Source organism: Danio aesculapii, chromosome 2, assembly GCF_903798145.1.
Source record: "Danio aesculapii chromosome 2, fDanAes4.1, whole genome shotgun sequence".
In the NCBI taxonomy this organism is placed as follows: Eukaryota; Metazoa; Chordata; class Actinopteri; order Cypriniformes; family Danionidae; genus Danio; species Danio aesculapii.
The window spans coordinates 15,523,533-15,539,596 of NC_079436.1; the positions used below are offsets into that span (position 1 = coordinate 15,523,533).

The 16,064-nt window shown below is 36.4% G+C and overlaps 1 protein-coding gene across 1 annotated transcript in view; it reads right to left on the reverse strand.

The window, feature by feature from the left end:
• Nucleotides 1-8,188, reverse strand: part of cfap57 (cilia and flagella associated protein 57) — a 160,215-nt gene extending 152,027 nt beyond the window's left edge. The window contains exon 1 of the mRNA XM_056473426.1: nt 7,996-8,188. Coding sequence (XP_056329401.1) covers nt 7,996-8,149 — 154 coding nt within the window. The 5' untranslated portion in view covers nt 8,150-8,188. The remainder of the gene's footprint in view (nt 1-7,995) is intronic.
• Nucleotides 8,189-16,064: the final 7,876 nt, after the last annotated feature.

The following is a 16,064-nucleotide window of genomic DNA, read 5'->3' on the forward strand; positions in this document are numbered from 1 at the left end:
CCAAAGTGTTTTTCATTCAGAAATGCTGTCATTCATTCAGAGATGCATTCAGATATGCATTCGGAGTGCATGCTCGAGTGCGCTTACTCGAGTGACATCACTGTCACTGTACGGTAGCCTTGCTGCGTGTGTTTGGAGTTTAGACTCGCAATTTACATTTTTATCATAAAATACCTCCTCATTCGCTAAATATTTGTCTCTCCTACTTAGGGTGAACAATCCCTTAACACACTTATACAAACAAATCTACTTTCAAACCTTCTATCTCTCAAGCATCCGCCTGTTGTTTGTGGCTTTAGCCTGGTAGCACCACTGGTCTGTTAAAACTACCGACCTCTTTCATTCACTTATTTTCCCACTTACTGGCTTTGCTCTTCACCTTTTACAATGTCGCTTGTGTGTCTGTCCTTGAGTGCAGGAGAAGCATCGATGGAGGCGCTGGAGCTGGAGCTGGAAGCAGTGGAGTCCCAGATTTGCTCCCTCGAGATGAAGTGAGCGCAGCTCCGGGCTTTGCTCGTACCCCGCACTCGCTCGTCTGAGGTAAGTGTACAATACAATCACAATACTCCGTCTTCCTCAACCCCGCGTGTTTCCACGCAGATCATCGCAGATCATCGTTTCTGGACCGCTTCCTACCTACCGCCGAGGAAATGAAAGATTCAGTAGACTTTTTGCTCTAAATGAATGGCTATTAACATGGTGTAAAGAACAGAAATTGATCTTTGCTAATAACTGCAATCTTTTCTGGGAGCGTCCTAGGCTTTTCCGCGCTGACGGGCTGCATCCCAGTCGAGCTGGAGCTGAACTCCTGTCGGACAACATCTCCAGAATAATTCGCTCTATCTTACTAGTAAGTAAAAATTCACAAAACTCACAATTTAGTCATACAGACTCCTATTCGTCCCACATAAATAACAGTAATGCATATCTGGCTAACCCCATAGAGACTGTGTCTATTCCTCGTATTATTAGATCAAGAAATAAACGTACTGTGTGCTCCAGAAATAATTTATTAAGAATTAAACCAGAAAAACCACAAAAAAATGAAAATACAAATTTCATAAAGCTTGGTCTCCTAAACATCAAGTCACTAGCACCTAAAGCACTTATCATAAATGAAATAATAACAGATAATATTCTTAATGCACTCTGTCTCACTGAAACCTGGCTGAAACAAAATGACTATATTAGTTTAAATGAAGCAACTCCTCCAGGATTCCTATATAAACATGAGGCTCGTCAAACTGGTCGTGGTGGTGGAGTTGCATCAATCTTTAGTGATATTCTTAATGTTAATCAGCGAAACGGACTTATGTTTAGCTCCTTTGAAGTATTAGCGCTTAATGTTATGCTTCCGTGTTATGCCACCATATTGAGCAATTACAGGCCCATCTCAAATCTCCCTTTCATTGGCAAAATCATTGAAAAAGTTGTTTTTAACCAGGTAAACAAGTTCCTAAACTACAAGGGGTGTTTGGACAATTTTCAATCTGGTTTCAGACCACATCACAGTACAGAGAGCGCCCTTATAAAGATAATCAATGATATCCGCCTAAATACAGATTCAGGCAAACTAACAGTGCTGGTACTGCTTGATCTTAGTGCTGCATTTGACACTGTCGATCACAGCATACTTCTGGATAGGCTGGAAAACTGGGTTGGGCTGTCTGGGACGGTCCTCAAATGGTTCAGATCTTACCTTGAAGGAAGAGGTTACTATGTCAGTATAGGTGACCATAGATCAGGGTGGACACCCATGACATGTGGAGTCCCACAAGGCTCGATTCTGGCACCACTCCTGTTCAACCTTTATATGCTCCCTCTGAGCCAAATAATGAGAAAGAACCAAATCTCCTACCACAGCTATGCTGATGACACTCAAATCTACCTAGCCTTACTGCCTAATGACTACAGCCCCATTGACACCCTCTGGCAATGCATTGATGAAATTAACAATTGGATGTGCCAAAACTTTCTTCAGTTAAACAAAGAGAAAACTGAAGTCATTGCGTTTGGGAACAGAGATGAGGTTCTCAAGGTGAATGCGTACCTTGGCTCTAAGGGTCAAACAACAAAACATAAGGTCAAGAATCTTGGTGTGACTCTGGAGTCAGATCTGAGTTTCAATAGTCATATCAAAGCAGTTAGTAAATCAGCATACTATCATCTCAAAAACATTGCAAGAATTAGATGCTTTGTTTCCAGTGAAGACTTAGAGAAACTTGTTCATGCTTTATCAGCAGCAGGGTGGATTACTGTAATGGCCTCCTCACTGGCCTTCCCAAAAAGACAGTCAGACAGTTGCAGCTCATCCAGAACGCTGCGGCCAGAATTCTGACCAGAACCAGGAAATCAGAGCACATCACACCTGTCCTCAGGTCTTTACACTGGCTCCCAGTCACATTTAGAATAGATTTTAAAGTATTATTACTGGTCTATAAATCACTAAATGGCCTAGGACCTCAATACATTATAGATATGCTCACTGAATACAAACCTAACAGATCACTCAGATCTTTAGGATCAAATAGATTAGAAATCCCAAGAGTTCAGTCAAAGCAGGGTGAATCGGCTTTCAGCTACTACGCCCCTCGTTGCTGGAATCAGCTTCCAGAAATGATCAGATGTGCTCCAACATTAGGCACATTCAAATCAAGACTGAAAACACATCTGTTTAGCTGTGCCTTTACTGAATGAGCACTGTGCTACGTCCGACAGATCGAACTACTATGTTTTTCTCTTCTTTTTAAATCTTTTATAACACATTTTATCAGCTTTTATTTTATTTTATTTTTATTCTTACCATTTTTATGTTTGTTTTTATTTCTCTTATAATTGTTTCTTTTATTCCTGTTTATGTAAAGCACTTTGAATTGCCACTGTGTATGAAATGTGCTATATAAATAAACTTGCCTTGCCTTGCCTTGCCTTCCGGACACTATGCAAAAATGTTATCTCTTGCTCTAATCACCATATTTAGACCACTAGGACCCTATGTCAATTTTCTAAAAGAGTTTTCTGATTTATCTCTGACTTACTTGTTAAAACTGATAAAATACCAATTGTAGGAGACTTTAACATCCACATAGATGACACTAACGACACATAAGGGCTCGCGTTTATGGATTTACTACATTCACTAGGGATAAAGCAAAACGTCATTGGTCCAACCCATTGCTTAAAGCATACATTAGATCTAATTCTGTCTTATGGAATTGAGGTCATTGATGTAGACATTATACCACAAAGGGATGATATTACAGACCACTACCTCTTACTATATAAGTTGTGTTTACCTGAAATTAGCAGATCCGCTCTGATATATCGCCCTAGTAGAACTATTGTTCCATCCACCAAAGATGAATTTATAAATAACTTACCTGATCTTTCTCTATTTCGAAATGCACCCGTAAACGCAAATGACCTTGATGTAGTAACCAGCAGTATGGATGCCATCTTTACTAGCACTCTAAATACTGTGGCACCCATCAAACTAAAAAAGGCTAGAGAGAATAAAACTACACCATGGTATAATAGTCATATCCGCGTTCTCAAAACAGCAACCCGTGCCCTAAAACGTAAATGGAAAAAAACTAATTTAGAAGTTTTTAAAATTGCGTACAAATACAGTATGTCCAGCTATAGGACGGCTCTAAAATCTGCCAGGGCTGTGCACCTCCGCAAACTGATAGAAAATAATCATAACAATCCTAGACTCTTATTTAACACCATTGCTAAATTAACAAATAATCGGCCATTTTTGGAACAAAATGTTCCACCGCAAATTAGTAGTGATGACTTCATGAATTTTTTCAGTGATAAAATAGGAGGCTTTAGACAGAAAATAGGAGATATTAAACTTCAGATCCAGTAAACATTCCACTGAATATAAATAACCTACAGTGCTTCAAAATCATAGAACAGGAAGAGCTAGATAAGATTATAAATAGTTCTAAACCAGCTACATGTATGTTGGGCCCAATTCCAACAAAGTTACTGAAAGAATTGCTACCTGTTATAGGAGAACCTCTTCTTAACGTTATCAACTCTTCTTTATTATTAGGCCATGTTCCAAATCCTTACAAGCTAGCTGTTATTAGGCCTATTATTAAGAAACCACAACTGCATCCCAGCAACCTAGCTAATAACAGGCCTATTTCAAATCTTCCATTTATGTCTAAAATGCTAGAAAAAGTTGTTTCTGCTCAATTATGCTCCTTTCTGCAGACCAACAATGTTTTTGAAGTGTTTCAGTCAGGTTTCAGAGCTCATCACAGTACAGAAACTGCGTTAGTGGAAATAAGCTACGATTTACTCTTAGCTGCTGACCAAGGGTGCATCACGCTATTGGTTTTACTCGATCTTAGTGCGGCATTTGACACCATTGACCACGGTATCCTCATAAATCGCTTAAAGTCCACAGGTGTCCAGGGACAGGCGCTACAATGGTTTAAGTCATACTTAGCTGACCGTTACCAGTTTGTGAATATTAATGGACAGCCTTCACAAGTCAGCCCAGTAAAGTACAGGGTGCCTCAAGGATCAGTTTTAGGCCCTTTGCTGTTTACAATATACATGCTACCCCTGGGAGACATTATTAGAAGACATGGGATCAGCTTTCACTGCTATGCAGATGATACTCAGTTATATATTTCAACTAAACATGATGAGATTTCTAAACTGTCCAAGCTAACTGGCTGCCCAGCCTCCACTATTAACAAACTTCAATTAGTACAAAATGCAGCTGCCAGAGTTCTTACCAGGTCTAGAAAATTTGATCACATCACCCCAATTTTATCCTCCTTACACTGGCTGCCTGTTAAGTTTCGTATTGAATTTAAAATATTGCTTCTTACCTACAAAGCTTTAAAGGGCACATAGGTTACCCCTTTTTCATATTTACAGTAATATAAGTCTTTTGTGTCCCCAGAATGTGTCTGTAAAGTTTTAGCTGAAAACACCCATCAGATTATTTATTATAGCTGTTTGAAGTGTCTATATTATAGCTGGAAAAAGGTTTTGCTGTTTTTTTTGTACTGGTTCTTTAAGGTTAGTCCTCCCCACCCACCGTTCCCACGTGCCTGTCAGCAATCGCCGCCCTCGGCTGCCTCAGGAAGCAGATCTCATGTAACGTGTGAGAAATACTACAGTAAGAACTTTAACAATCACTATTTGATGCATTTTTTTGTGGATTTGCAACAATGAGTCACACACAATGTCATTACAAAGTTCACGCACACACACAGCAAAGACACAAACACATAGCGCAGACACATACACACACACAAACGTAACGCAGACATACACACACACACACATAGCTCAGACACGCAGACACACACACAGAGAGAGAGAGAGAGAGCGTTAAGCTTTGCACTCGTTTTGCACGCATATGTGACATGATACTGGAATATCCACTGCTGTATGAACATCTCTTATATTAATGTAAAAAATAAACCTGATTTAACGTCCACAAACCGCGATTGAAGCGTCTTCCTTTATAATTGTTCTGACACGCGGCTATGCTGATTAAGTGCATCTGAAGTAAATCGCTGTAATTCATTACACACATGCTCTGATATAAAACATTTTAAACATGTGAAACTCACTCTTGATCACGTTTGATGATGATTGATGAACCTAGCGAACTGAACAGACCTTTTATTCCCAGCTGCTTTGCGCTCGTCCTCTCTTGATGATATGATTATACACGTGACTACCCGACATGTTAATACGCGCAGCTGTCAATCAATATTGGTGGGCAGGGGGACCGCACTCCTACGTAAAGTTGCGGTCGATCTGAAAACCGCTCCAATTGGTCCATCGTCTTTATGTTGTTAAATTTTTTTTTAAAAAAGGACTGGGTGTGTTTATTTCACCCCAATATGACAGTTTATACACTATACTTACACACATTTCTGTCCAAACAGCTTGAAAAGTAGATTTTTCACCATAGGTGCCCTTTAAATAATCTAGCTCCTATTTATCTAACCAACCTTCTGTCTCTCTACAATCCAACTCGCTCTTTAAGATCTCAAAACTCAGGGCTTCTGGTAGTACCTAGAATAGCAAAGTCGAGTAAAGGAGGTCGAGCCTTCTCATTTATAGCTCCTAAACTCTGGAATAGCCTTCCTGATAACGTCCGAGGCTCAGACACACTCTCCCAATTCAAAACTAGATTAAAGACCTATCTGTTCAGTAAAGCATACACTCAGTGCACCACTTAGTGGGTTTCCACACAGGCTTCTGCATCTTGTTTATATACACTATGAACAGCAGCTACGCTAATTATTCTCTTTATTCTCCATTTCCACCTGGGGATACGTATCCCGAGGCCCTCAGACTATGCAGAGTCACTGATTTGATCCAAGACCAACGACGAGATGATCCCAAGGTGTCCATATCCTGGACCAGGCCGTATCCTGAGCAGCTACTGTGGTGGTCATGGAGGAGTGGAGAACATGAGACTGATTCCTGTGACGCTTCAGGGACAGACGAGTCTTTGCTGAGGCCAGCTTCCAGCCTTCGCCACTGAGACTGCAGCTCTGCACAAGATGTTTGGCCAGCGGAGAAATAAAAATGGTCGTGCCCAACTGAGTCTGGTTTCTCTCAAGGTTTTTTTTTCTTCACTTTCGCGAATTAGTGAAGTTTTTTTTCCCTCTCCGCTGTCGCCACTGTCGCTGCTGTCGCCACTGGCTTGCATGGTTTGGGATCTGTAGAGCTGCGCATCGTTAGATTTGTTCTTCAGTGTTTGGACTCTCAGTAGTGATTTTTAAACCACACTGAACTGAACTGAACTTAAACACTAAAAACTGAACTACACTGTTCCAATTTACTATGACCTTTTATGTGAAGCTGCTTTGACACAATCTACATTGTAAAAGCGCTATACAAATAAAGGTGAATTGAATTGAATTGAACTGTTCTGCATAGCTCGGTTGTAACGAGTGGTTTTTACTGTTGCCTTTCTATTAACTGGAACCAGTCTGGCCATTCTCCTCTGACCTATGGCATCAACAAGATATTTGCCCAGACAGAACTGCCGCTCACTGGATATTTTCTCTGTTTAGGACCATTCTCTGTAAACCCTAAAAATGGTTGTGCGTGAAAATCCCAGTAGATCAGCTGTTTCTGAAATACAGATCAGCCTGTCTGGCACCAACAACCATGTCACGTTTAAAGTCACTTAAGATCACCTTTCTTCCCCATTCTGATGCTCAGTTTTGAACTGCAGCAGATCTACTTGACCATGTCTACATGCCCAAATGCATCAAGTTGCTGCCATGTGATGGCTGATTAGAAATTTGCATTAATGAGAAGTTGTACCTAATAAAGTGGCCGGTGAGTGTATATTTTTATTAAATTACAATCATTATAAATGTATACTTGTAGACTTGCATGTGTAATTAATTCCAACTGAAATGTTAAGAGTAAAATCATTTATTTATTTATTTATATTCACATTACAGTAAAATATAACATCATGCTTTATTTTGTTTGTTTTTTATATGCTTAAGTGAGACACTGATCTTCAGACGTAGGCTATTAACATTTTTATTACTAGTAATATTGATATAACTGAATATTTATATTAGTACTGAATATTTATATAAGACAAGAAAGACCAGTGTTTTTTGTTTTTTTTATCTAAAAGAAGTCATTTTGTTTTGCTTAAACACAAGCAATATTTAGGACAATGTTATCACCATTTTATAATTATTCAAGACAACTGGTCATTTTCCATATTTCCATATTTCTGTTACAAACGGTAAGCGTTTAACGTTAACCATATTCTCTCATTTTAGGCCTAACCTTAACGTTAATTTGAATTACTATGCAGCTATATCATTGCCATTTATGCTACGCTATATTATGAAAGGTAGCCTACAATATTTTGCATGTAAGATAGATTGGTCTATAACACATTAATTAAGTGTATGTGTATAAATTTTACAATGTGTTATATAATAAAGTATTGGAGTAAAGTTGACTTACCTGGAATAAATCGCTGGAATTTCTGATCGATGTTATAGCGCACACAGTTGTTTCCACACGGAAATATGATGGTTTGTTCATCAAGATACAACAAATTATTCTTCACTCCTGCCCGAAGTCCGAACACATGAGACGGTGTCACTACTGTAGCCATCTGACAAAATTATTAGTCAGCACTCTGTAGAAAAATAGATTTTTGGAAATATGTCGAGTATCTCTGGTATTGTGTGACCTTCCAGTGTTTACAGTAACTATGGTAACATAAAGATACAAAACTGAGCGGTGTGCTTGCGTCACTATGCGACAGTCTCGCTCTGGGGTAAGGTCGGAAGTTGGCTTTGGCTCAACATTCATTAATATAATAGAGATGTTTTATAAAGATATATCAAGTTCGGTTATTATTAACATGTATATTACTCAAAGATTTACATTAAAAAGAGGTGTCCGCCAAGGTTGACCTATTTTCCCTTTTTTATTTATCTTTTATAGTTACAGAATTACTTTAACTCTTATTAATAACCAAAACTTAAAAGGCATAGATATTTTTGAAATAGAAATAAGAATTTTTCAACAGGCAGATGACACCATTTTATTTTTACAAGACAAGTTTTCAAATTACCGAAGCCATAAAATCAATAAAAACATTTTCGGATGCTTCAGGTCTTCAATCAAACTTAGATAACTGTGAAATTTTAACTCCGTATGACTTAAATGACTTGCTGTTAAATGGTATACCAGTGAAAAAAAAAAACAGTTAATTTAAAAAAAGGCGTTAATTTCACTTAACAAAAACAAAGGGGGATAAGAAGCTATTGCTATAAACTTGATATAATTGATATATTATATAAATGCTTTCCGAGTCAATTGGATTAAAAGATGTATAACTAGTTAAAATTCAGTATGGTTTTTTATTCCCAATTATTGGGTAAAAAAATTCTCAAATTTATTTTGAAATTTAATTTTCTCAGAATAAACTACCTATAAAATTAGCTAACTTTTACCAGCAAGCATTACTGGCTTGGAAAATATGTTATTCCTTATTATTTTCCTTATTTGATGACTTGGGGAACTTGTTAACTCACCAACAATTTCCTATCCCATATAAGAAATTTTACACTATTGTAAATGCTATCCTAATTAATACATCTAACAAAACTTCATATTTCAGAAATAAAAGAACCATAGAATCCTCCTTATTATTAGAAGGTATTAGTATATATGACAAGAAATGCAACAACAAACTTATTCTTCGAATTCTTAAACAAAAAAATCTAATTGCTCCAAAAGGGAAATCATATTGGTCAGCGTTAATAAGGTATTGATTGGAAAAGTGCATGGCTTCTCCCATATAAATATGTAATCCCAAACAAAGCAAAATAAATTAATTTAAAAATTTTACACTAAATACACCCGGTCAATGCATTTATCTCAAAATTTACTGATATTGCTGATACTTGTTCTTTCTGTCAGGAAAGTGAGGAAACTTTGACTCACATGTTTTATACATGTAAAATATCATAAAAGCTTTGGTCAGATTTACATAATTATTTGAATAGATCACAATCAACAAAACAAATCTTTAAATTGAAAGATATTATTTGTTATTATTCGAGTCCCAAAAATAAAAATGAAGAAAATATATATAACTTTTTTATATTATATGTGAAATTCTTTATCCACAAAAAAAACCCTCTCCCTCATTTGCCCATTTTTTAATTGAAATTGATTCCTTGCTTAAAGCTATAAGTTTATCTAACAACAAAAAATTCTGCAAGTTAATAGAAACTTATGAAAATATCATGCTTCCAGTAAGTTAATCTTTGATGCTTTCTGTGTTTTTTATTTAATTTTGTACTTCCCCTTTCTTTATTTCTTTCTTTTTTCCTTTTCTATTTCTTATTTGTTACTTATTGTTCTTATCATTTTGTAACTGTACTTGTATTCCAGTCTCTTACAGATTACTTCCTGGTTTATATTGTACATTTCTACTTTTCTAAATAAAAGTTTATTTTAAAAAAGTATTAGGTCAGTAGTAAGGTCGCAAGTTGTGTCGTTACAAACATTTCCCAAATCCATCGTTCCAACGAACATTCGGAAATTGCGTCGCAAACTTGTATACTTGCCACTAAACATTTAGAGCATAGTTCCTGGTTGTGTTCTATTCCCAGTTATACCCCCTATGCCCTATTCCTTTCGAATGTTGCAACATTTAAACTTAGAGTCATTAAAAAACAATTAAACCCTACTGAAAAAAACAGCTTAAACCAGCCTAGGCTGGTTGGCTGGTTTTAGCTGGTCGACCAGCCTGGTTTTAGAGGGATTTTGGCCATTTCCAGGCTGGTTTCCAGCCATTTCCAGCCTGGTCTTAGCTGGTCAGGCTGGGTGATGACCAGCTAAAACCAGCTGGAAATGGCTGGAAACCACCCTGGAAATGGCCAAAACCCCTCTAAAACCAGGCTGGTCAACCAGCTAAAACCAGCCAACCAGCCTAGGCTGGTTTAAGCTGGATTTTTCAGCAGGGAACTCATCTTTCCTATCTGTAATTTGCTTAGAAAGTATTTTTTACAGTTCAGTTTAAGTGACCTTCATATTGACAATTGCGAAATTCCCTTCGCAGTGCACTTTAAAAACATTAGGTTCGTTTGAGATCCACCTCGCCTTGTCTGCGTAGACGAGAGCAGGTGGCTGCAGAGCGGGGCTTAAAAAATACATCAGAAGTCGGACACTTCTTAGATTTCCCTGATTTGCCGACTGTAAACGTCACCTGTGGCGGAAATCGCGTTCACCTTTTTTGATAGTGGATAAATGACCACATGACAAAAACACTATAGTAATTTATATATACATAAAAATTTACAAATGTATAAATTTGTACATAGTATGCTGTTTTTGAAAAAAAAAATTATATTTAGCCAACCCGCAAAGTACCACGTAAATACAGTGCAATATCTACTTTTCTGTAAGTATAGTAAGTATAAACAACGTATGTGTAGGTATAAGGGAACAAACTTGAATCGATTTGATTTGAATCGTCACACATTTTAATAGATTTTCAACTGACTTGTGGTTTATCTAGCATTATATGATGTTTGATGTAATGCTCTTCCTCCTGAGACCACTGCACACTCTCCACAGGAATAAAAATGCAGGAATTTAAAAAGTTATTAATAATAAACTTTAATAATAAAATATAGACAAAATTAAAGTGTGCGGCAACCCCTGACAGATGAATTCTCTGTTATCCATAAAATAATGTAATAACTTATAGTTTTCTCAAATAATCTGTTACATTTATTTGTGAGAGAGGGTTTGATGCAAAAGTTGTGTACTGACATGTGTACTGACCAATGGCATTATTAAACTCATTTTAATTTTTAACTGGCACTTCTGGTCCTGCAGCATGTGGCATAACGAGAAAGACAACTAAGTGGAAAATAAAGAGAAAATCATTGGCCAAATTCTTTTTTAAAAAGCAATTTAAAACATGCAATTAAAATGATTTTTAAAAACTTTTTTACTGTTTGATTAATCAGCATTTTAAAACATGCACAGATGTTAAACTTTCACATGTTAATCAAACCAACAGTTTTGCTGTGTGTATTACTGCATTATCATCCTGATACATGCCACCCCCTTCAGGATACAATGTTTGAACCATTGGGTGCAAATGGTCCTCAGGAATTGTTTGGTAGTCCTTGGTAGTGATGCGTCCATCTAGCACAAGTATTGGGACTCAGGAATACCATGATATTGCAACCTAAATGATCTTTGAACCACCCCCATGCTTCACTCTGTGCATGCAACAGTCTGAATAGTATACTTCTTTGACCAAAGTTTTGGCTATGTATATTGACCCTGTGGAGCTCCAAATGAACCAAACAGAAGACTTGAGGTGCACATTTAATTGTGCAATGTGTTGGGCAGCTGTGGTTTCATATGTTTTGGATACAATCCATGTAAGCACTTGGACATCCCTTCCTTTTGCATTCATAGTTACTGCTGTTGGATGTGATTTGTCCTTCTCAGTGGTATGCTGACATTACCCTGGATACCGTGGCTCTTGATACATCACAAAGATTTGTTGTCTTGGTCACAGATGTCACTGTTGTGTGCATTTCACTATTTTAAGCAAAACTGTGCTATTACTATGCTAATTAAACGTTCTTACTGGTGAAATGTGCAATCAGTGAAGATTGGCCACAAGGCTGGACAAATTTAGCAATAAAACCTCCAACACTAAAACTTTTACAGCATCGTGATTTACAGCAATGTGATTTAATAAAAATATGGTCATTTAAATTGGCCTAAGCATTCAGCTAGTTGTTTAAGCGTAAAACGAAATGAAAGTGCCATGAGGAGCAACATGCAAGCACACAAAATCAATTGAAAATACTATTAAAATAAATTTCCATATTTTGACAACATTTTATTGCAATGAATAAATGCAATGCTTCTTGTCCGGTGTGAAATACTTATATCGTATCTCGATCAGGTGAAGATTGTGGATTTTAAACAAACCAGCTCTTAAACAGCTAGGAATGGGCTATGACCATGTATCAAAATAAAGAACCAAGTCTCTGCCTCTGTTCAGCATAAGCAACCAGCTTGCTTGTCTTACTTCACTAACAGAAGAGCTGGTAAAAACTTTACAATCTACGCACTAACACTCTTTTTCCATGCAAATACACCAGCTTTTAACCCCTAGTAGTCCAGTTGTGGGACAACTGATAGTCAAAACCGTGTACTGTAAATACAACAAAAGACAAACATGCATTCTTGACACATGATAGTCTTTCATCTCTCTAATTTGTGACCATGACTTATGTAATTATTAACTGTGTCTTTTGAAAATCCTGAAAGTAGTTTTTATGTGGCCAAAAAAAAAGCATTTCTGTTGATGCAAGCGGTTCATAAATTTGGTTCTATGTATAAACATTGAAATAAACAATTTAGCTTTTTTATGAGCTGTGCTGGATTACAGAATCCATACATTACAGATTTTTTTTGTATCCTTACTGCTTTAAGAAGATGAAGTTTACTGGCAGAGCTTGTATAGTGTCCAACATGCAGTCAAGCCTTTGTCAGAGCACAGTGTCTGTCTGGTTTTTCCTCTGCTTGTGCTAAAGTGCTGGAGAGTTTCCAAAACACGGCCAGCCTGCTGCAAGCTTCCTTATAGGGTTATTGAATACCACAACGAGTCTTCTATTTTTTGTCAGTGCAGTTTAATTACCTACAGACGTGTCAACTTTTTTTGCAATCAGACAAATTATTTATTCATTTAATGGATTCTATTTACTTATGATTATAGATGTATTATTATTATTATTATTATTTTATTATTATTATGCTTGTAAAAAGTACACTTTGTACACTTTTAGAATATTTAAGATGTAACATAATATGTTAAATGAAACAACACAGTATACAGTTAAAATGACAATCAAATAAGTTTCTTTAGTATGTTAGTTAACAAACCAAATTAGTATGCTTCTTCAAAACAAGACAAAGCATTATTCACTAATTAAAAGCAACCAAATTACTCAGACTGAGGGCATGAACTCCTTTGAACAAAAAGTAGCTTTGCTTCTTTGAAGCTTTCAAGTCATCCTGGAATCATGCAGTTCATCATCCATGGATCATCAGGTTTTGAACTTGTGGAGTCTCATGTGTGTGAATGATGTCATGAAAGAAAAGCTTTGCATAACAGATACAAAGGCATTCTGATACCGTATGTTGACTTCCCATTAAAATTATGTAGCAAACTGTCACATGTTGGGAGTAGAGACAGAATATAGTGGATAAAACCTAGCATTGTATTGAACAGTTAATGAAATGACATGCAAGTGATAGTAGACTTTATTGAAAGATTGCTTATTTTATAGTCTTTTGCAGGTGAGTTGATGAGGAGGGCACTGAACACAAGGGACTTCATAAACATGTAATGATTATGAAGAGATTCAGGTAAGTTGACTGTAGAGCAGAGCGTTAAAGATGCTTCTTAACCCTTGTGTTGTCCTAGAATTCTGTACGTACAGTTTGCCCTTCGGTTCAAAAATGAACTACCTTCACTAAACCTCTAAAATAAAGCAGGGTAAAAATACAAAATAGGGTCAAAATACAGGGCCAGAAGTACAACCGTTGTACCCTAAATGTGTACAGCCTTCATGAAAATACTTATCATGAAAAACAAATTTATCCATAAAATACATGAAAATAATTTATCCAGCATATGCTTTATGCAGTGGATGCCCTTCCAGTTGCAATCCATAACTGGGAAACACCCATAGACTCTCATTCACACACATACACTATGGACAATTTAGCTTACCCAATTCACCTATAGCACATGTCTTTGGACTTGTGGGGGAAACCAAAGCAGCTATAGAGGAAACCCACGCAAAACACAGGGAGAACATGCAAACTCCACACAGAAATGCCAACTGGCCCAGCCAAGACTTGAACCAGCAACCTTCTGGCTGTAGCGACATCGCTACTCACTGCGCCACAATGCCACCCAGTGATAATTATTTTTATTGTAATTGGTTCAACCTCCACAATACACCAGATTTGTATTTTTGATCTTACCATTTATTAATAACACTGAATTATTCTCTTTATTTCTATTTGTGCCAAAATGTATGTTATACGTCAAAATTAAAGCAACTGTGAAAATTAAACCCACATTTACAATAACTTAATGCTTAATATTCACATTTACAGTATGTGTGGTTTGTATTTTTTGCTGTAGTTATTATTGATAGAAATATGAAGAGGAGAAGAATTTACATTGTCTGACACATTTATTCAATAAAAAACATTTCCGCAAAGCATACACTAGTGTTTTTACTTGCTCATGAATTTCTGGATGCTACCTCTCTCCTCGATTCTTGCCTCCTTGTGGTGCAACTAGAGAATTGAGATGTCTTACAAGATGACAGAGGTTGATAGGGTTCTGGGTTGGAGGATGGAGCAAGGAAATGAGGAAGTATATTAAGAAGCATTCCTAGTGACTGTATGCGAAATTGCCCCGAAATTTTATTATTATTATTATTTTATTATTATTTTTTTGCAAATTTGCTGGAGCAGCCATTTGTACTGATATTCAAAAGCATAGTGGACATTCTGAAGTGCACTAAATCAATCCCACTCTGCACTGCAATGAGTGTACCTGTGCAGCTCATGTACTCAACCGTTAGAAATACCTGTATGAAATTCTTTGTCTTACCACAAGATGGCGTCCACAACGCAATCCTCTCTCTGAACGAAGTGTGAACTGTACGATTCTAAATTATCATTATTTTATTAAAGTAATGGTTGTATACATGTTAAAAATCAAAATGCTTTTTAATACTAATAGACAGGTCACTAATTGGTAAACAACTATCAGAGGGTCTGACCATGAAGTCTAGCCTAATCTTTGATCAGTCATCAAAGTGCAAACAGCATCCCTTCTGCTGCACTGAGTGCTTAAATCCACCCATTCTTTATGAAAGGGGCTATTTGCTCTGTCAAGTGGACTAAGGGAGTTGATTAGGTGCAGCAGGTGATGTGTTCAGAATTATATAATATAACATCCTCACTATCTTTCAACTTGTCCCTGATTTATCAGGGGTTATTTAATATAATATAATAAACAAATGTACAATCATATATATTCCATTTAATAATAATAATAATAATAATAATAATAATAATAATAATAATAATAATAGTACTAATAATAATAAGCAGAAGAAGAAGAATGTTATGTTTACTAACTATATATATATATATATATATATATATATATATATATATATATATATATATATATATATATATATATATATTTTTTTTTTTTTTTATATATATCTTAATTATTTTTTAATCATTAAAAAATAGACTTTAGAACCCCACTACATATAAACTTGAATGTTATAACAGGGTGAGAATAAATGTGTACTGTTCTTTGTTTAAAGCGAGTGAATGACTACGTCACTAGCATTTGCTTTAGTGAAATATTACACACTGACAGTTCCGTTCATAATGCGTAAGAGACTTGACAGATCATCTATCTCACTACACAGAGA